Consider the following 23,305-nt stretch of genomic DNA (forward strand, 5'->3'; position numbering starts at 1 on the left):
CAAGTCTCCCTATAGGAGACTCAAAAGGAGCCAAACTCCTAGGATTTCAGTCACCCTTGGGAGTAGAAGCAAACCCTCAAGCATCAGTACACAACTTGAAGGAATTAAGGAGTATTCAGCAGACTTCTTCTGAGATGAACAGTATCATTAGCAGGGAGCAGTACCTGTAGCAGGGACATAGAACTAGAGACAAGGAAGAAAATAAAGAAGAATAAGAGAGAGAGAGAAGAAATAGGGGAATCGCAAGGAAGAAGGAGAAGAAGAAGAAGAAAGGGGGGGAGAAGACAGCCACGTAGGGGGGTTCCCAATCAAATTTTTCTTCATTCATTAACTAAAACTGTTGTGGCCCATGACCTTACATAAGTAGGAAAGGAATTACCAAAAAAAGGAGAAGTGTCAACTAGAAAATTAATCTAACATAACTGAAACTTCCTAATTTAAAATCTAATAAAATAGAAACACAATAAAACTAAAATTGGAAAGTCCTATTTACCTAATAGCTACCCCAAAATAACCTAAAATAACAGATAACAAATATTTTCAAATAAACTAAAATCCTAGAATATTCTATTAATCTTGAACCCAAATTAGTAACTCAGAACCCAAATTGGATCTGGGTCTTGGTCCGGGTTCTGGAACAGGTTTGGGTTGATCCATCGGAGCGCTGCTGCATCAACTCCCCTGTTGTTTAGAAAAACTCGTCCACGAGTTTTATAGAAGGAAAAAATCAACACCACTCGATCAACATCCTCAATCAATGGCTCCAATAGGGTAAACATCCAATGCATCTCGCGATCAACAGTCACGATTTTCTGATGATCGTCAACAAATGATATGACTTTGATCAGAATCGGATGGTGGGGATTCACAAATGAGATCGAGCGATCGATCAGTTCTTCAGAAGCATCCTTCATCGGATCATCCCGTTCATCTTCAACATCGACAGCAAAGTTTGATGTAATGGTCTCCAGATGGGGGTACGATTTTCAAGGTGTCGTCACAGTGTCATGAGTAACGTGACCTTGCTGCCCGTTGGGTTTCCAAATACGTGACTCTAGGGCATCAAGTCTTGTGTTAATGTCCTGGAAGGTAACATCTTCTGCTTCCCTTTCTATCCTATATGCTTCCCTTTCTATCTTATATGCTTCCCTTTCTCTCCTACTAGCAACCAATTCTTCTTGGAAAGCTCTAACCATCTTCAACATCTCTTCATTCTGTCGAAGTAACCGAGTCCATAGTTTAGATGAGGGGGTGGTGTAAGCAACCATTGGAGTAAACAAGTTGACAGAAAATTCGCTCTGATACTAGATAATAAGGGGTCGGTGGGCCCCAAGAGATCGAACCTGGTTGGCTGTGGGCCCACTTGAGGATTTAAGCAAACCAGTGGCAAACTTGTAAATATTTGGAAATAGCAAAGGTTAGTGGCACTTTTGTAAATACCCAGAAATCCCTAATGTTTGAATGGGTCGATCAAGGAGAGAGGACACAAGTGGGGATTTAAAATATTGTTCAAGGTTGGATTTGGAACTAAAGAGAGATTAAAGGACAAAGTGGCATAAAGGGGCTTTGTAGGGGTATAATGGGAAAAAAAGAATAAAGGACTTAAAATAACTCCCACGATTTAGGTTGTCTTCAACCTTTGGACAAAAACAAGGGTGGCAGAACCAGTTTGGTTTTCTTCATCAATAGGATTCCAAACCAAACGAGATTTCAGGTTTTAGTTCTTAACCCTTCAGCCTCTTAGAAACATCCAACAATAGACCTTGTAATTAGATAATGGTTTCAGATTAATTGCTGGGAGCAGACCTGGGCGATGGTTCACAGACCAGATCTGGTTATTACTTCAAGTCTCACTATAGGAGCTTCAAAAGTGGCCAAACTCCTAGGATTTCAGTCACCCTCGGGAGTAGAAGCAACCCTCAAGCATCAGTACACAACTTGAAGGAATCAAGGAGTATTCAGCAGACTTCTTCTGAGATGAACAGTATCGTTAGCAGGGAGCAGTAACTGTAGCAGGGATATAGAACTAGAGATAGGGAAGAAAATAAAGAAGAAGAGAGAGAGAAGAGATAGGGGAATCGTAGGGAAGAAGGAGAAGAAGAAGAAAGGGGGGAGAAGACAGCCACGCAGGGGGTTCCCAATCAAATTTTTCTTCATTCATCAACTAAAACTGTTGTGGCCCATGGCCTTACATAAGTAAGAAAAGAGTTACTAAAAAAAAGAGAAGTGCCAACTAGGAAATTAATCTAACATAAATGAAACTTCGTAATTTAAAATCTAATAAAATAGAAACATAATAAAACTAAAATTGGAAAGTCCTACTTACCTAATAGCTACCCCAAAATAACCTAACATAAAAGATAACAAATATTCTCAAATAAAATAAAATCCTAGAATATCCTATTAATCTTGAACCCAAATTAGTAACTCGGAACCCAAATTGGATCTAGGTCTTGGTCCGGGTTCTGAAGCGGGTTTGGGTCGATCCATCGGAGCGTTGCTGCATTTACTATGCCTTTCCGACTGGTGAAGGTGAGATTCCACTAGAGCAGAAATGATACCATTGCAGGTGGTTTGGATATGGCACTGACAGCTGGCTTCAACAATATCCTAGCAGAAGGTGATGCAGCCAAAGTCATCCAATCAATCAGGAAAGAAGGGCAAAGACCTTGGAGATCCATGCACTCATTTTGGAAAATTTCAAATATCTATTCTCATTGAAAGCCTAGAGAGTGCAATGAGACAGGAAATGATTTGGATAAACAGGGTGGTGTTCATATCCAAGATTATATTTTGGAGATAGTAAACCTTTATTGACACTGTGTATGATTTTTTTTCTACGTAGTTCTATTTTTGGGTTGTGAGGTTTGGCCTGCCTTTATATTAGTGATTATTTGTTGCAATATATTCCCTTTTTTTTTGGTGAAGAAATTCCTTTGCTATTTATATAAAAAAGAACAATTTAATTTGCAGACTAAAATACACATTTTTTTTATAAGGATATGTAACTCTCAACTCAACTCAGACACAGCCCAACCATATGTAGCTCTGATTCTCTTAATCTGACATGTCTTTACAATAAGTCTCTCTTGTCTTATGCTCAAGTGTTGTATGTGGCAGAAAAATTAGCACTGAAAATGTTCCATGTTTCATGTCTTAATCATTTTCTAAAATTCCAATGCCCAAGGTTTCCTATTGTTTCTATTATCTATGAAAATCTGTAACATCTCCATTATTTCCATGTCATATCTCCCTGTTCATTTTTTTGGGCTGGGGTGGGTTGGGGAGGTGGAAATCAATACTGAAACCAATAACCAAAATTGATTAGACATTTGAACATAATCTTGCAGAAACCCTAATTTACCTGTCCGGCAATATAATCATTCAGTATTATAGGAAGGCCCCGTATCATAGCTTCTGCAATGGTCCCTGGTCCTGCCTGCCAATAGCAGCTCATCAATTGCTACTAGAACATCATAATGCAAACCAGAAAAAAAGGAACAACCAACTTCACAATAAAGTTACCTTCGTAATAATGCAATCACAAGCACCCATGCATTCTTCCATTTTAGTGACAAATCCCTTCACCTGAAAATTTAGAGCTCCAGTGCTTAAGTGGGGAAAGTTATTGCATAGGGAATAAGGAATACAGGAAAAGAAAAAAGAAATTCTAGTGAAAAACTAGAACTAAGATTCATCATCCACAATGTTCCTTGTTTCCTTAAGATGCATGTAAACCATCTAGACCACTCAAAATTTGTATCCTAATCCTTCGAGGAAATTACAAAATTCTAACATATACCTACAAGGTCATGAAGATTTTCAACTACATCAAAGCTAAGCAAATAGAATTTACGGTAACCCTAACAAGAATATCATAGTTTAAGCTAATTGTCATGCCCTTGTCCCCAAACAGTTTTTTCATAAAAGCAAATATCACCAATAAAAGAAAACGACCTCATAATTGCAAAGAAGGGCAACAACTCTTGATTTATTCAGTCAACCTGCCTGAAGGCTCTGAACCTTCCCACTCCTTTCCAGGTTCAGGATGACTAATCCTAAGCTGGAACGAGCACTTCTAGCCCACCTTCAACCAGCAGTATAAAGGGGAAAAAACACCAATTAAACAACCTTTTGTCCAGGTCCAGTCAACCACAGTTGTTATGGCTCCAAGACGAGGCCAAGGTGCCATGACGACTAAGTGCCAAGGCAGTCAAGGCCAGAGCCCTAATCCAGGTAGTGTCCATATACAAAGATACGTTACCTTCATCCTATAGGTCTGGCCGCTTTGATACATAAGGGGCAATTGATTGCCTTTGACATCGAAGGCCAGCCTTGTCGCCTAGGCGGCACCTTGAAAACTATGCAATCGACTAAAATGAGTCATGTTTAAAGTCTGGTTGGTTCAAGCTTCCCATTTTCTATGTTAAGCTGAGTATACTTGATCAGGAGATTCAGGAGTCAGGACAACGATCATCTTTTTTTGCAATTTCAAATTCATTTTGTCTCTGTTTCTCATAGAATGTGGGAGTTGAGTTTGAAAATGGAAAGAATGTAATAGAGGTTGCAAATGGAATGTAAGCTCAGAGTGATACCTGAACAGGAATCTTCCAGTCGATTGAAAGCAATCTGTTGGCAAGTTTTTTATTGCGGCCACAAATCACAAGAACCTGACCTATTGGCTCACCAATAGTCTCATCATACAATGAATTCCCAAGTGCCCGAGCTGTAGCCTCAATGGGACCCATGCCTTCGCCTCCTCCCATCAGTAACACAGCAGGAAGATCCTGATCCATTCCTAACTCTCTTCTTAATTCAACCTAGTTATGGAAGAGGAAATTGATACGCGACGGAAAATAATTTAATCATACACAACATAATAATTAAACACTGAGTAATAAAGCAGTAACACAAGGAAAGTGTCAAAGAAAAACAATAACAGTAAATGCAGATATACATGAGGCAAGAAACGACATTCAGTGAATCCCATCCCAGGAGGTCTACAAAGTCAAAATCAACCCAGTCAAATAATCTTAATTGTCTTATATATGACATACTGGCATTATATCTTCAGTAAAAATCTCCTCTGCTAATAAAGAATGGGACCAATCAGCTGGGAAGATTTTGGTTGACTTGTCCAGGACAACCCCTCAGAGGAGCAACAAAGGAGGATCATGGTTTATATGATTATATCCATTGTCATTCCCCTACTTTATTCTTCGTTTGACGCACATCCAATATTTAACTTCAGTTCCCCCATCAAACATTGTTGGTGCCAAATGAAACCCCATAAGGCAGGTAAGAAGAGAATATGAAGGGACTCAAAAAGAAAGAAAGCCAACCTTAGGTCGAACAGGCTTCACAAATGAAGGCCGCACTGGAAGGCCATAAACTTTAATTTGGGAAGGCTGAAGTCCAGCTTTTAATGCCCTTTTTGCCACCTCCGTTGTTGGGCAATAGCATCTAGTTACAAGCTTATGAAACCTGAAGATAACAGCAGCAAGAAGAAAATTTATCAAAATTACAAAGAATACAAAGGTAATAAAGGAAGAGGTGAAGAGCAGCAGCAGAAGGAGATCATACCATGTGGGATGGCAAGTGCTTAAATCAGTTACAACTGTGGTAAACACAATCTTCTCCAAAAGACCCTTTGCCCTCAGTATACGCAGTGGAACATGTTGCATAAGAGGATGTACACTGATTATAATATCAGGCTGGTATTTCATCAGCCCCTTAGCGACCTCCCTGATAAATATACAAACATAGAGAAACACTGAAAGGGTTATGGAGCTTCAGACAATTAATTACTAGACATAGAAAGAGAGAGAATGAACACTTGTGGAGATCGCCCATTTCTGGAAGCCTGATGTACAATTTCCAACAGAGGTAACTACAGTCATACTATCACAAATAGCCTACTTGTCTGATATTTATCTGCATTTCAAGTTCTATGTAAATGTTGTTTCATATAACCAATGGATATTTCACCTTGGGAACTTATGGAAAATTCAGGGATTTTTTTTTGAAAAGATAAAAACAATGGAATTGCAAAATTAGGGAAATATAGAGAAATTAAAGAGAAAAAAAAATGAAAACTTTCAGCAGAATTTGCCAAAAATAAGCTAACTCAGAATACAAGTAGAGAAATTAAGGGTCATACATTTTTTTTTTATTTTTTAAAATTATATAGCATAAATGTTTTTGACAAGGTATAATTCAAAGTGACCCAACATAAGATTTTGAAGGAAAAGAATAGGCATGTAAAATTTATAAAAGAAATCATTTCAACATGTCAAACCCAAAAACAACACTTGAATCATGTTATCATTTTATCGAAACCACAGCATTCAGAGTTTCCTAGAAGACATCACCTTTATCATGAATGAAGTCCACCATACCTCGCTCTAAATATCCACAACACTCAGGCCAAGTCTACATACTGTGGAACATGGCCATGTATTTTTCTCTCTACTTCTTCTCCCTATAACAATCCATAGCGTAACCATTCTTTCATGCTTTGAGATTTTAAAGGACATTAGCAATGGGAAATCTAATTTTCCTTAGATTATCACTAATGCAAGCCAAATATGCGAAAGTTTTACTGAGAAAAAATGATCAAGTGAAGCAGAATATCGCCTACATATATTTTAAATTTCTAAAGCTGTTGCAAATTAGTGATCTTCACAAAAAAGTATCGCACCAGTCTCTACACAGGAACATAGTCATGGTTCATTCCGTATCAACATTGTGTGAGCACATTTTTGCATGAGAAAGTGAAAAGACAAAATTCAACTGGTCTAATATTATCCATTAGACAGCTTTTGTTTGGACTCTATAGACTACAGCTCAAACAAGAGTTCTTCAATTTTTCTCATAACAAGGATTTGACGCATTAGAATTTTAAGGGAGTATAAAAAGCATTGTATATTTGTCTATCTCAATGATCTTCTGTTGTATTAAATGAATTTAGAAGAAAGTTTCAAAGTACCCCACTTTTATCTTCCTTGTTTTTGTCTCCCACAAGTTTTGAACTCAAGACCTCCCTGATGTTGCTTCTAGTAAAGCAAAGTAGTGGGAAATGTTTAGTTCCACATAGCTTATGGAAGAGAATAGAGTGAGGTTCATATAGCATAATGGGAACCACAAGGGTACGGTTCCATAAAAGAAAGGCTCACTATGCTCTCTTGCCTCTGGAGGGGTCCAGGCTTTATTCTCACACACACACACATGCGCCAAGCCTAACTGTGGCGGGTCGGGGTGTGGCGAGGCAAATCCTTGTATGTGTGGTTTTTTTTGTGGGGACTAGACTTTTATCCGGATTTCTTTTTGCCGATGCTAGAAAAACGTCAGTCAAAACATGTTTTACATTGAGGTTTGTCAGGAACTTTCGAACATGCTTTCAACCCTATTCAACACGTAATGAAATCTTACTGACATTGCATCCGACACATAGCCGACATTGGCGATGTTTCGTTGGGTGTCATCCAAAATGCATTGGACGTTGGCAACTGCTTTTTTTTTTCTTCTCTACAAGAAATACATATTTTTGGACCTCTTGACTGTGGTTTCCATTGGATACCTCTCCTCTATAAATATTCTAAGTGTTCTAACCCTCTCTCTTTGTTTTTCCTCTTGCTTCACTGTTTTGGGAGTTTTCTGAGTTTCATTCCTCTCTTGATTGAACGCAACCAAAGTGTGCCCCGGCATGGCCCAATAAGTGAGTGCAAGAACCAAAGGGGCTGTTTCATCTTGGAGCTCGATTCGCAAGAACCTGCGAATTTTCTCATAAGCTATGCAGATGATCACTTTCTATCTTTCTATGTAGATCGCGTATACAGGGGATGCTGTACATGATCCTTTGATCAAGATTCCATTACCGATACAATTTTTGCTTTTTTTTTTCTTCTGGCAATGCCGTTTGTTTGACAGGCTAACTAAGAAAAGATAAAGAATAGGCTTAGAGGTAAGGGCTTACTTAAGAGTATACCAATCTATGATAGGAATAGCTCGTAATGCTCCATCTCTTCCGCCTTAGCTTTTTCTCATGACTTACGCTCCTTGCATACCTTGATCCACTAGTGTTTTTGTCCGAATAGCATTTAGCATTTCCAACGGACTCGGCCCCACCAAGTCTTGTGATTTTCGTTCATGTATCAAAGCTCTCCTACTGTACGTGGTTGCTTCATTTCATTTGATTAAGCCATTGAGATAACTTCTATATTCTCAATTTATCGGTATTATTTCCAACAATTCTTAAGATAACAAACTTGAGATTATAGAAGTAATTTAAGGCTAGGTATGGAACATCCCTAACCCCAGTTAGGATCACAATAAAACACCAAAATATAATGAAGATTCAATGGATGGATTTACAATAGGGATTAATTGTTCAATATCCAACAAATAAATTCCAGATTCAGGTAATTGATTGTAACGCCAGATCAAACCCTTTGTCGAAGGCTCATCTAGGGCACTGCTTTATTGCCCCCAAAATACCTTTCTAAACTAATGTAAACCCACCCCTCCCATCAAAATTAGTTATTGGTTCTACTCAGAAAGCCCCTAAAACAGGGGCCTGTAGGACGATAGATCTGACTTAATTAATAAATAAATTCAGACAAACCAGGGACTTGGTCTGATCTTTAACTTATCGGTTGATCCTGTCCAAGATAGAAGGAAATAAAGAAAAGGTAAACATTTATCTCAACACAGAGAAGATTGACCCAAACAGTATATGTTATGAGAAGCCCACGAAAATAGGAAGTTTTACTTCACTTGATCTCTTCCCACGGTCAGCTTTGGCAGAAAATTACAGCTCAGCAATAAAATCCCAACGAGGAAGGGTTCAAGAAGTTTGTCTTCCTTCGTACTCTATAGTGTGGATTATCAGACCTAGCGTATATTCGACTCCAAAAGACATATACAACAATGTGTTCTACTTATTATAATGTGCTCAACAATTTCAGCATTTTATGTTACCATTATTTTGAATCTTGTGGAGGGAATAGTTGTATATTTTAAAGGTTCTAAAATGAATTTAATATTCAAAACACCTCCAGTTTTATATAGTTTTCAATCTCCACAAAGTGTATGCATAGATTCTGACTCTCAGACGCTGTCCAAGTCAACCGGCCTGAGTGGGCAGCTGACGAGTGCTGGACAATGTTTCCCGAGAGCAGCATTTCCCAGTCAATAGATTGTTGGGAGGAGCCGTTCAACCACTAGGAGATTGACCAGCAATGGCCAAGCATTAAAAAAAAATAATAATAATGCGCCAGTCACCTCCTTTGGGGTGTCCTTTGGACACATCCCCACTACATATAGAGGGTGAAAATGGTTGTTGAAGGCAATCTAGGAATTCTCTCTCTCTCTTGATTCATCCCGATTGTTGTTTTTTCCAAGTTTTGATTGTGTTGTTAGAAATTGGTAAGCACTAATTATGAAGTCCCAACATGGCCCAATAGCTAAGTGCAACAACTACTGGTAGGGCCTTCTTGGGCTGTTGTATCTTAGAGGTCGATTTTCTAGAATCCATTTGCACCAACAAGGGGCATCTACAATCTTAAAGAGAGTGATCGGTGGCATGCCTCAGCTCACTCACTTGTTTCATTGTGTAGTAATGTGATTTTGGGTGGCATGTAGAAGAACTCATCAACAATATGTAGTTAATTGGAGTTCTCAATTGAAGAGGTATAACATAAGTGTTATATCCCAATTCCTTTTTGGTATATTTTACTGCATATACTTTGACAATCACAATATCTTCTTGTTAAGTTTTAGGTGTAAGAGGTATTTTGGTCCTATCAGTTTCTATTGTGTATTAAGGCTGATTAGCACAGGTTACAGGGGTAGTTTTTTAACTGTCTTATTTCTGGAATCATATATATATATATATATATATATACACCACCACCGTGGTTTTTGTCTTCCACAAAATTTTCTCCTTGCCAAAGATCTAGACCAAACCATCATCCTAAGACAACCATTCCTTGGAATGATAAAACCTTTCAAGATCACCCAAGACTCTCTTAAGTACAAAGTTTCAAGGACAAAAAATGATTTTCCCATTTTTACATGCCCAAACTCCTATTTCCCAAACGACAGCCAAAAACAAGCAACTAAACTTTCTCCAAACTGAACTCGCCCACCAACGAATCCTTGATCAATTATCTCATACCAAAACTATTCAAAAAATAAACCAACTTCGTTCAAAATTCGAGCATAATCTTTGCTCTGAGGTTCCTGATGCCTTTTGGCATCGCAAAAAACACATGGTTTCCCTGCCATACGGCAAAGACTTCACTGACCGTCAAATCCCTACAAAGGCACAACCCGCTCAAATGAACCAAACTCTCTTAGAAACCTGCATATCTGAAATTAATGACCTTCTGGCCAAAAATCTTATTCGTCATAGTACTTCTCCTTGGAGTTGTACTGCTTTTTATGTTGACAAAGCCTCTGAAATTGAAAGAGGCACCCCTAGATTGGTCGTTAATTATAAACCTCTTAACGATGCCCTTCAATGGGTTCGTTACCCCATTCCTAATCAAAATGACCTTTTACAAAGAATTTACCAAGCAAAAATCTTCTCCAAATTTGACATGAAATCAGGATTTTGGCAGATCCAGATTTATGAAAAGGACAGTTACAAAACTGCCTTCACCACCCCCTTTGGCCTCTATGAATGGAATGTTATGCCATTCGGCCTCAAAAATGCTCCTAGTGAATTTCAAAAAATTATGAATGACATTTTCAATCCTTTTGGGCAATTTACAATTGTCTATATCGATGACATTCTAGTTTTTTCAGATTCAATTGAACAACACTTCAAACATCTCCGCCTATTTTATCAAACCATTAAAACAAATGGCCTCGTCCTTTCTAAACAAAAAATGGAATTTTTTCTTACCAAAGTCTGTTTTCTTAGACACTTGATCGAAAAAGGGACCTTAACGCCTATCGATCGTGCCCTTTCTTTTGGTGACAAATTCCCAGACCAAATTACAAACAAAACCCAACTACAACAATTCTTGGGAAGCCTAAATTATGTCCGTGATTTTCTTCCCCAAATAAGCAAAACGGCCGAACCATTATATCTCTGGCTCAAGAAGAACCCAGCTCCTTGGTCCTCCGCCCAAACTAGTGCTATACAAACTATCAAGAATTTTGTTAAAGAGATTCCCTGTCTATTTATCCCTAATCCTGAGGCATTTAAAATAATTGAAACTGATGCCTCTGACATTGGATATGGCAGAATCCTTAAACAAAGACTCCCTGATACTAACAAAGAACAATTAGTCCAATTTACCTCTGGTCTCTGGAACTCTGCCCAAAACAATTATAGAACTATCAAAAAAGAAGTTTTATCTATAGTTTTTTGCATTCAAAAGTTTCAAAATGCATTATTAAACAAAACTTTCTTAGTTCGCATTGATTGTAGCGCTACAAAATTCGTTTTACAAAATGATGTTTCCAACCTTGCTTCAAAACAAATTTTTTCCCGATGGCAAGCTTTACTTTCTATTTTTGAATTTCAAATTGAATATATTAAAGGAGAATCAAATTCCGTCCCTGACTTCCTTACTTGTGAATTCCTACAGGACCAAATTTCCAAAATCAACCCACTCAAAATGGCTCCTCCCAAAGAATCCACAACCTCAAATTCCCTGGTTCGATAAAAAAAATAGCTACGGCACCTTTGCCCCCTCAAATCAATCCATTACCCAAAGGCCTCACCTGGCTTCCTCAAACCTCCCTTATTCCCATGCCGTCATTCTCTCGACGGCTCCAACAAACAAAGCTGGCTCCAGTCTCCAAACCACCCAAGCAAAGCCACTTCAAACCACCCACAGAAAGATCAAAAGCCAATGTTTTGAAAACCTCTCAAAGAAGACCTCTTCACCATCGAAGATGTCCTCCAGAATTATGTTGAGTCTCCCCTCAACATTGCCCAAAGAATCTTCTTCCAAGGGTGGCATTTTTATTCCCCCTCAGCAGCAAAAACCCAAGAATTCTACAAGTACATCCTTGTAGATACTAACTCTGTCAGACACAAACTCAATTTTGACAAAAATGACCCTTCATTGGTTACACACACGACTGTAACCATCTGCAAAATTCTTTCTCAAAGATTGGAATAACCATCTCCTTACATCAAAGAACTTCTCAAACACCTACACTCATGTAGGTTATACTTACTATGACTATCAGGAGGCCTGGTACAAAGCTTTCCTGTTTCAAAACAAGACTAATCGACATTCCTGGTTTTTCTGCTTTGATTACAAATTTAACAACCAAACTCCCCTCTAGTTAGCACGATGGTGGGATCAATATGGCCCCATGGCAAATATCCTCCCCCCTCAATTACACGAACCACTCCAAATATTCTCCCAACACTCCCAATCACAAACTCACCAACCTGATCTCCTACGGTTCTTTCTCCACTGCCGCTTAGCCTAGATCCTCTTCTGGGATTATGAGATCACAAATTTCCAAATTGAAGATTGGGTTGCCTCAGTTCTCTCCCGCATTTTTCATGTTAAGTGGTGGGATAACTGTGACACCTAAAAATGTGACAAAGCAGCCCTCATCCAAAGCCTTATTGGCCTCAAACCTATCCCGGCCCTTCCGACCTCATCAAAGTCAGGCATCAAAAGTGAGAAAGAGGCACTTCTGGCTCACCTTGCCGAACTCGACTCCGATTCAAATGATGAATCCAACGATGGGGCCTATAGCCTCAGCTTTATCAAAGGTTCCATGGCAGCCCATTCCCATACTCAACAAATGGCCCAAGATCCCTCTGATGATGAAGCCTTGCCCTCCCAGCTCCAAGGCTTCATCATCTACCAAATTCAAACCGGTGGTTCGACGTTCCCGAAGAACCGCCTCAAGAACTTCGACCAAGAAATAATTTAGTCCTTAACGTCTGCCAAGACGGTTTAAACTGGCCAACCGATGGAATCGTTAACCCATCTAGTCAACTAACCACGGACAACCTCTATGAGGAAAGGTGGTACTATTACTATCCCAGGTTAAAGGATAGTCAAGCCAAAACCAGGCCCATCCAAATATGGTTTTCCCACCTAGATCAAGCCAATACAGAAAACAGTGTCCTTCACACATGGAATGCCATGGTAAGATCTTAGAAGATTCCAAGCAAACGACCAAGATCAAGTACAACTTTTGGCGCCTACAGTGTTCCCCAAATAAAAATTCATGTGCATAGTTTCACATGAAATGTAACTTAGAATAGTGCCAAATGACATTCAAATGCGTCGCAAATCAAAATGTAATTCAAATGTAAAAGGACTCCCTTAGTCTATAGAAGGGTAATCCTTCTCTTCTCAAATCACTTGGAAAAAATACTTGGATAAATCACTTGGAAAAATTCACCCAAACTTAGAATTAGAGAGTGAGAGCATCCTTCAAGAGAATCACCCCTCTCAAAGTCTCCAAGCCTAGCCGGACTCCTTCAAAGCTTCCGCCGGTCTTCAACAACTCAAAGCTCTGATCGACCCCTCCAAGTTCGATCGCCCTCAAAGGTTAGCATCACCAGACCCCAAAGACTCCTCAAAGCTCCAATTACCCTTCTTCTTCTCAAATCCTCAAACCCAAGCCTGTAACTCAAAGATCTCCAAATAATATCAAAGTTTATTTTCAAATTATTATTTCCGCATCATATTTTCCTTGCATCTACATCTGCATCTACAGCTTGCTTCTTGTTCTATCTTCACAGAGAAGCCTACAGTTGCGGCTCTCAACTGTGAAACATAGATCCGGTTAAGTAGCTTTTATTTTGAGTTTTTGGTCTTGCCTCATTAATTTGTTAAGTTTAATTTTGCACAAATTAGACCTAGGTACAATATTGCACCTATCCTGGCTTTCGTCTCCTTGCCGGATCGGAGTACTGTATTGCACCTATTTCATTCTTCTCACCATACAGAACCAGGAGAACCCTATTTCCCTGGATTTTGGTGTAGATCGATCCTGTTATATATATATATATATATATCAGAGATCTAACCTACGGTAGACTATTCTGGTCTGATCGTAGGTTAGTTCCCCTCTTTTGGGAGTGATCTGTGATCTTGCCTCTCACCTCTCTTCTCTCCTTAGTCTTCTTTCTTTCTTTCTTCTTCTCTTTTCTTTCTTTCCTTGGTTTGGTCGCAGGATTCTAGAATCGTAACATTGTATCAGGGACTGTGATCAAACCTAGGGTTTATACATTCCTCTCTGCTGACTTTCTTCTTCCGCTGAACCTCTCTGGTGTGCAGCCGCCTATTGCTCCGTTTACTATGGCTTAAATCATATGGAGTGATTGTACTTGGATCATGATATGGTATAACTGCCCTAATCGATTTTTTTTAGCAGGGTTTTGGTCTAATCGATTTTTAGTAGGGTTTTTTTATACCCATCGATTTTTAACCCATGGCTCTGGTAACTGTTTCGGTGATGACTATGGTGGGATCAGGTATGGATAATATTGCTCTATAATAGAATCCCCCATTCTATGGTACTATATAGATCAGCATACAAGTGATTGTTTGTTTGCCTCTACATCCGGCTATTAGATCTGCAATCCTTTCTTTTCTACTTTTTTGGTTCATCATGACTTGGACCAAAACTACCACGGCTATTACATCTTCTTCGGACAATATAAATGTCCAGATTACCTCTATCAAGCTCAAAGAGAGTTCGAACTACCTCCTTTGGATTCAATCTATGAAAGTTTATCTCATGGCTAAAGACAAACTTCAATATACTACCTCTAATCCTCCTCAGTCTTTTGATAAGGGATATAATGACTGGATGAAGGACAATGCATTAATTTTGATCTGGTTGTGATTAGTATGGAACCAGATGTCGCTGCCAATGTCATGTTCCACACTATTGCAAAAGGGGTGGGATGATTTGAAGGAAACCTACTCCCAGGAGAAGAATATGACTCGTATCTATAATATCTATGAGAAGTTGTTCCAATTTTGCCAATCTGACAAGTCTCTATCAAAATACTACAGCGCTTTCAGGGGAATGGTTGAAAAACTTAATGTCTTCCAACCCTTGACTACAGATATTGAAAAGCTCAAAGCTCAGCGTAATGAATTCTTTGTTTCCAAGTTCTTAACTGGCTTAAATAATGACCTGAAGGCAATGAAGGGTCACTTGCTTGCTGGCGACACTGTCCCTACATTGAACGATACCTACTCACGCCTTCGGCGCATCACATTTTCTACCAAACCTAACCAGTCCACCAAAGACAATTCAATCTCTCTTGCTAACCGTGGACGTGGTCAAGGTCGTGGGGGAGGCCGTTCATCTGGTGGATGGGGTTCTAGTGGACAGCACTTTGATCGCAGACAGCAATCTGATCGTTCTTCTTGCCAGTGCTCTTACTGCGGGAAGCCCAACCATACTGTAGAGACTTGTTGGGCAAAACATGGAAAGCCAGAGTGGGCAACCCAATTAACCAATCATGCAGTGTCAGATGATGGTACTGACCTAATGTCTCCCAATGATACTAAACCATGGACTTCTTCAGGAGACTTCTACTTGTCTGCGTGATGATATCAATCAATTACTAAGGCGGTTGCAAACTCTTGAGGCATCCTCTAATATATCTAATGGTGTGTCTACATCCACTGCTACCTTGGCACAAGCAGGTACATCAGCCTTTCCTACCACTACTTCTACCCCTTGGATTAATGATTCAGGGGCCTCTGCTCGTATAACTGGTAAGTCATCCCTGTTTAAGCCTTTTTTCCCCTAGTACCAAGCCTACATCTGTTGTTCTTACAAATGGTGCTTCAACCCCTGTTTCCGATCATGGTACTATCTCACTTACAACCTCACTTAACCTGTTCTCTGTGTTTCATGTTCCCCAATTTCTATTAAGTCTTCTCTCAGTAAGTCAGTTAACAAAGTCCTTAAATTGCTCCGTAACTTTTTTCTCTTCTTACTGCGTTTTTCAGGATCTTCACACAAGGAAGACGATTGGTGGAGGGCACGAAAAAGTTGGTTTATATTATCTCTACTGTGGTACTCTTGCTACTTCCGCTGCTGCTACAGTCATTGGGGATGTGACTCATTTCCAATGGCACTGTCGTTTAGGTCATTTGTCCTTGTCTAGGCTGCAAATTTTATTTCCTAGTTTTAAATCTATACCAAAGTTAGAGTGTGAAGCGTGTGAGTTAGGAAAGCATCACCGTGTGTCTTTCCCATCTCGCTCTGTGCTTCGTAGTCCGTCTTTATTTTCCTTAGTTCATTTAGATGTTTGGGGTCCTTGTCGAGTCAACAATAGGTTTGGGTTTTGATATTTTGTGACTTTTGTTGATAACCACTCTCATCTTACATGGTTGTACTTGTTAAAGGATCGATCTGAATTTTTATCCGTGTTTCAGACTTTCTATAATGAAATAAAAACTCAATTTGGCATTTTAATTAAGGTCTTTCATTCTGACAATGCTTTAGAATATGTCCAAAATAAAATTTCTGATTTTTGTGTTACCATGGGATGATACACTAGACTAGCTATTCTTATACCCCTCAACAACATGGGGTGGCTAAGCGCAAAAATCAGCATCTCCTTGAGGTAGCACGGGCAATTATGTTACATATGCATGTTCCGAAATCATTTTGGAGTGATGGCATTTTAATTGCCTGTCATTTAATTAATCGCATGCCATCTTCAATACTTTTCGATCGATCTCCTTTTTCTATTGTTTTTCCTAACTTGCCTAGTTTTTCGGTTCCTCGTGTTTTTGGTTGTGTCTGTTTTGTTCACAATTTGCATGCTCTGTCTGATAAGTTATCTCCTAGGTCCACTAAATGCATCTTTTTGGGTTACTCCCGTACTCAGAAAGGGTATAGGTGCTATAACCCAGTCACTCACCGCAATTTTGTTAGTGTTGATGTGTCCTTTTTTGGAGGCACACCCTTTTTTCCTTCCCAGGCATCCCAGCCCAAGACTGAGTGACTTCTCGAGCTCCACCTCCTATCCCTACACTCATTCCTTTCCCTGATACCCCTAGTGCCAGCGTCCCACCTCCTCTACAAGTTTATCAGCGCCGGAAGCAGCCCGGAAAGCCCAGTGGTTATACTATTACTCCAGCAGATCTGCTACCATCACTGTTGTCCTCCTCTGGTGAAGCTCCAATCCCTCCTGTCCTGGATGACTTACCAATTGCTCATCTTAAAGGTACACGCACTTGCACTAAAAAATCTTTAGTTGTGTATCCCATTGATAAATTTGTTTTCTTGTCTCATCTTCCATCACCTATCCATGGTCTTGCATTATCTCTTTCTACTCATACCATTCCCAAATCTCATGTTGATGCCTTGAGTATCCCTGGATGGAAAACTGCCATGGATGTAAAAAGGGATGCCCTCTTGCACCGTGCCACCTAGAGTCTGATAGATTTACCTCTTGGTAAGAACTTGGTGAAGTGTCGCTGGGTTTATACTATTAAGTATCATTCTGATGGCTTTGTTAAGCAGCTGAAGGCCCGTCTGGTTGCCAAGGGGTATACTCAGACATATGGGGTTAATTATTTTGAGACATTCTCTCCTGTTGCTAGGCTGAACTCTGTTCACCTTCTTATTTCTCTTGTTGTTAACTATAATTGGTCGTTGTTTTAGTTAGACATCAAGAATGATTTTTTATATGGTGATCTGCAGGAAGAAGTGTATATGGAGCAACCTCCTGGGTATGTTGCTCAAGGGGAGAATAGAGATCGAGTGTGTCGTTTACACAAGGCTATCTATGGACTTAAACAGTCCCCTCAGACATGGTTTGACAAATTTAGTACTACTGTGGTAACTTGTGGGTATTCCCAATGTTATTCTAATCACTCTGTCTTTGTTCGTCGCAGAGGTAAAAAATTGATTGTCTTAGTGGTTTATGTGGATAATATTATCCTCACTGGCAATGATGAAGCAGAAATTTCTGAAGTTAAGAAGTACTTGCAATAACACTTTCAAACCAAAGACTTAGGCCAACTTCACTATTTTCTCGGCATTGAAGTGGTCAGATGAAAGGAGATCAGTTTATCTCAAAGGAAGTATGTGTTGGATCTTTTATCAGATACTGGTATGCATGCATCCAGACCTGTGGATATCACTATGGACCCTCACCAGAAATTTTGTGTTTGTGATGGTGAACCTCTCCAGGATGTGCATCAGTATTAGAGTTTAATTGGCAAGTTGATATATCTCACGGTCACACGACCTGACATCTCTTATGTTGTGGGAGTCTTTAGTTGGTTTATGCAGTCTCCTCAGAAAGCACATTAGGACGCAGCCATTCGTGTTCTTCGGTGTCTAAAGGGTGCTCCTTGTAAAGGGCTGATCTATCACCCTAATCGAGATATGGATCTGATTGGTTGCTCCGATGCTGAATGGGCTGGCTCTACTAGTGATCGTAGGTCCACTATAGGTTATTGTACTTTTATTGGAGGCAATCTGATTACATCGCAGACTACCATTGCCCGGTCTAGTGTTGAAGCAGAATACGGAGCTATGGCTCACACCACTGCTGAGTTGATGTGGTTACAGTCATTACTTTTGGAGTTAGGGTTTCCTGTAACTAAACCTATGAAGTACTGTGACAACCAAGCAGCTGTGTACATTGCCAGTAACCCTGTCTTCCACGAGAGGACCAAACACATTAAAGTGGACTGCCACTTTATTCGTGATGTTGTTCTGAAGAAATTAGTCGAGACTCCTTTTGTTCCTTCCTCATATCACTTGGCAGACATGTTTGCTAAGTCACTATTTGCTCCTAGTTTTCGCAATGGTTGTACCAAGCTGAGCATGGGTGATATATATGCTCCAGCTTGAGGGGGAGTGTTAAGTATTAAGCGTAAGGGGTATTTTGGCCCTATCGGTTTCTATTATGTATTAGGGCTGACTAGCGTAGGTTACAGGGGTATTTTTGTAACTGTTTTATTTCAAGAATCATATATATATCAGAGATCTAACCTACGGTAGACTATTCTGGTCTGATCACAAGTTAGTTCCCCTCTTTTGGGAGTGATTTGTGATCTCGCCTCTCACCTCTCTTCTCTCTTCAGTCTCCTTTCTTTCTTTCTTCTTCTCTTATCTTTCTTTCCTTGGTTTGGTCGCAGGATTCTGGAATCGTAACACTTCTAAGTTCTAACATCCAGGGATTTTAAAACAATGCAACAAATTGAATTGCAGTATAAGGGGATAATAATGGGGCTTGCTTCTAAAAAGAAGAGCATTTGGGTGGATTGGGTTTATTCCAGATATCTCAAATCTGAGACCATAGAGACTACTACTTGTGTCGGGGATGTTTCAAGGGCGTGGAGGAAAATCCTGAAATACCACTACCTTGTCTTTGATCATACCAAATCCTCTATTGATGATGGTTCTAATACTTAATTGGTCTGATGATTGGCACCCTAATAGGGTTCCAATCGCTAAATATGGTGACAGAATTAGGTATGATATGGGATCTGACATGTTGGCTAAGGTGTTGTCCATTCTTAGGGATGGTGTTTCGGACCCTAATCCTGGTACTTCCAATGCCTTGATTGAGATGTGGAATAAGCTTCCACCTATTTGGATAAGACCTAGAGGTAATGGGAATATGGTTCAGTGGACAGCTAACTCCTAATGTTGTTTTACTTCTTCTTCTGCTTGGAGCCTAGTTCGTTCTCTTGCCCCAATCGTCCCATGGTACAATTTGGTTTAGTTCTCCCCTGCCATTCCAAGGCATTCTTTCACTATTTGGAGAGCTATGACCAATTGCCTCCAACCCAAGACTTTCTCATGCATAGGAATATTTTAATTCCAAATTGTTGCTTTTGCTGGAATTCTTTTGAAAGCCTTGAGCATTTATTTTTTGAATATTCTTTCTCAAAGTCTGTTTAGGGAAGTATCCTTTGAAAGATTTGGTCGAGTCCACGAATAATCCTTCCATTTGAAAGAGATTGGAGATGGATTTTGAAAACATTTAATGGTAAAACCTCTTGTGACTCTCTTGGCAAGTTGGCTTTTAGTGTAGCTACTCATCATATCTGGTGGGAAAGGATAAAAGAAAATGGACAACCACTATGTGTACTTTGGAGCAGATTAAGGACGCTATTACTTTTGAGGCGAGGAATAAAATTCATCACAATTGTGTTGGCAGCCCTAACACAAGCAGGACTAGATATCTGGCATCTTCTTGGGAACTTCCTCTCTTCTCTTCCCCTCCCTAGATTGGTTTTATCATCTCTTCTCTTTTTGTTCCCCTGCCTCTTTTCTGTTGTATCATCAGCTGATTTTTCGGGTTTGTTTCCCCCCGCCCAGGTCCTTGGTTTTGTCTGTCCCTATCTCTTAGGGCTTGTTTTTGGGATTTTCCTCTTGGGCTGGCTTTCTTTGGGTAGGTAATTTTCCCTTGATTAACCGGAAGGCTTTGTCTGTTGTATTTGTTTTATCTTCTGTTTAATATATTTTCCATTCACCCAAAAGAAAATGGGACTTGCTTTTCCTACCGGTACAATGGTTTCATTCCACTCACAAGAACACACCACAGAACTCTTGGAAAATTCAAGTAATAAAGAGAATTGGGAGTTGTGCAGCAAGTAGAAGGAAGCAGTGCCTCACCGAGCAATAAATGTTGAAGTTGCAGCAAAGTTTGATTGATGCACCACACGAGGAGCAGACCCATAATATGTCAATTTCCACAGAGGACCATGCTTCACCAAGAAGTTATAGCTCCTGGGCAATTGGTTGAAGGGCCAAGGTGTGTGATCCGACCACAAATCTGTAACAAATACCTGTGCCATACACTCTTAACACAGATAGCATGATCAATAAAAAGTGGAACAAATCCTAAGAAATTGAAACGCATAGTCCGACTAAAATCCGTTGAACAGACCTGATATTCATCTCCAAATTCTTCATTGAAAGTAGCTTTGATGGCTTCCGCTGAAGCTCTGTGACCACCACCAGTGTCGCTCATCAAAATAAGCACCTTCTTCGATTTCTCTGCTTCCACACCATTCAAGTTCAGATTTTCCTCGTCCAGAACAGCGCAGCCATGTTCTCCCAATCCATTCTCTCCCGAAGACACACCACCAACTGAGGCAAACCCAATTGGGATCCTCTCACAGTGCAATCTAACAACCCTATTGAAACTACGCCAAATCCTCTGAATCCTTGAAGTACTTCTGCTCAAACCCAAAGAAGCCACCACCTTGGGCTTCTCCCTCTTCTCACCAACTAAAGTCTCGAATCCATCAAACCGCAGATTCGAATAAATAGAAGACTGCCCATTAAAACCCAAGTTACAAAAAGATTTAGAGCCGAAGAAACTCTCCCATTTGGATAAAACATCGAATAGATGGACGGGTTCTTGAGTTAACCCCGAAGTACGCATTGTTTTGTGTTGCAGGTGGGATAATAACTCAATCTATGTTAATCCATGCGTTATCGTCGTACAGCAAGAAAAACCAAGGAACAGAAGTAAACAAGAGCACAACGAAATGGTTTATGGAAGAGAGAGGCTACTCTTTGATCTGATAGAAAGTGACAGAATATGGAGACGAAATCTTGCGGTGGGTTTGGAGCCACAGGGAGATGATTTGGGGTGAGGACTGAGGAGGGAGATACCTTCGATTTGTTCTACTGCGAAATTCACACCAAATATTGGACGGCCCAAAATACCTAGTTTCCAGTTCTTCCCCACCATTGGTGCATGGTTTAGATTAAATAAGCTGTAGCGTACAAATCATTTTCAATGAGGACAGATATGAGGCCCTACAACAAAAGTGTACTATGTTTCACTCCGGATTAGGTAGCATAGGACTCCACTTTTCTTTAAGGTTATTGGAACCTGAAAAACTCAGTCCTGTAAACTTTGTAAGGTGAGGGTGAGGGACCAAGATCATATCAATTTACATTAAATCTCTTTTAAAATCAATATGAGATTAAACCCCCATATGACTTATATGAAATCCTAACATAAAATACATATTCTAATCTGATGATGGTTATAGGTTCTACAAACTACCAGTCATAACCCAAAGATGAGCTTTTCTTCTTGGATTCAACTCCTCTGCAACGCGACATCTAGCGACTAAGAGGTAAGGCACGTGCTCGGATCCGACCAATCGTAGAATATCACGTTGGATGTTTTGTTGGTGTACGATGTCTTATATTCCATCTCAGTTTAATTTAGAGAGTACTGGTGTAAGCCCCCCGACAGGGAGTGTGATGGTCTTGCTCAAATTTTTTATTTGAGGACAATTTTATACTTTCTGATATTAAGGTTTTTCGTTATATATTTGTAGCGAGAGTTACTTAAACTTGTGAGGACGAGCGTTGTAACCAATTCTCCATTGATAGTGAAGCAGAATCTCATCATCATCGAGGACGTAGGCAATCTTGTCGAACCCTGTAAATCTGTATGTATTATTTGTTCTTGTTTTTCTATTACCTTCTACATCACTTTTAAGGTTATATTTCTACACGTTCAATATGTTGGGAGGAAATTTTCCTTCCTCAATGGCCCCCACCACCCACTCTCTCTCTCTCTCAATAAATTTATCAAGTTCCAAGAAAAAGGATAACGTGATGAATGAGGAAAATGCAAAATGTATAAGAACAAGGGAATGTCATTTGGAGCCACCTACCTTGAACGCATACAATGGGCCACATGGCTATTACCCACCCACCCCATTCAAGAAAGGCCCATTTGTACATTATGCTTCAGGCTGCGACATAAAAAGCCTCCGTGGTCGGTTACTCGGCCTGCCATCATTAATTCACATTTCTTGACTTTTTGGGATAAACTTCATCTGGTTGTGCGCTGAACCCTAAAGCCATACTTTTACAAATTGGCCCTGGAAATGCAAAGGGGGACCAATGCTCTAGGGCAGTTGGGAGGTTGTCTTGATTCTAAAACAAAGCAGCTCTTTAATTGACAGCCTGATGTAAAACATGAATGGATATAGCATCATTCCATCTTGTGGCCCCTTCCCATCTCCCCGTGAGAATAGTCTTTATTCTCCAAAGGAAGACATGTTGTCCAAGTCATTATCTAAATTATGGTCTAAGACCAATTAATATGACTATATACAAAGTTCACTAGGGATTGGTCAACTTGATCAATCCATAAATCACGTACACATCAAAGTACGGTCCAACGAAGGTGGCAGTCACCTCAGTTTGATAGCCTAATGTCTAACTTTCTTCGATGATCGACATTTTGACACAAATAGATGTTAATTATAAATATGTAGTGGATGACCATAACTAGAAAAATATGAAGGTATATAAACATTACCTTCTAACTTTGCGA

General features: G+C 39.8%; 1 protein-coding gene across 2 annotated transcripts; it reads right to left on the reverse strand.

Moving 5' to 3' along the window:
• Positions 1-3,334: 3,334 nt before the first annotated feature.
• On the reverse strand, positions 3,335-21,699 carry LOC122082450 (monogalactosyldiacylglycerol synthase, chloroplastic-like). 2 transcript variants are annotated; one of them, XM_042650028.1, is made up of 7 exons: positions 20,882-21,690; positions 20,608-20,780; positions 5,584-5,745; positions 5,343-5,484; positions 4,596-4,820; positions 3,526-3,588; positions 3,336-3,439 (listed from the first exon to the last, which is right to left on the reverse strand). In XM_042650028.1, exons 1-7 carry the CDS (start codon positions 21,380-21,382, stop codon positions 3,356-3,358), a joined length of 1,350 nt encoding a protein of 449 aa, XP_042505962.1. In that variant the 5' UTR covers positions 21,383-21,690; the 3' UTR covers positions 3,336-3,355. The 2 variants fall into 2 exon arrangements, with proteins under 2 accessions (XP_042505961.1, XP_042505962.1); XM_042650027.1 differs by having other exon boundaries at positions 3,335-3,439; positions 5,343-5,745; positions 20,882-21,699.
• Positions 21,700-23,305: the final 1,606 nt, after the last annotated feature.

Source organism: Macadamia integrifolia, chromosome 6 (assembly GCF_013358625.1).
Source record: "Macadamia integrifolia cultivar HAES 741 chromosome 6, SCU_Mint_v3, whole genome shotgun sequence".
Classification (NCBI taxonomy): domain Eukaryota; kingdom Viridiplantae; phylum Streptophyta; class Magnoliopsida; order Proteales; family Proteaceae; genus Macadamia; species Macadamia integrifolia.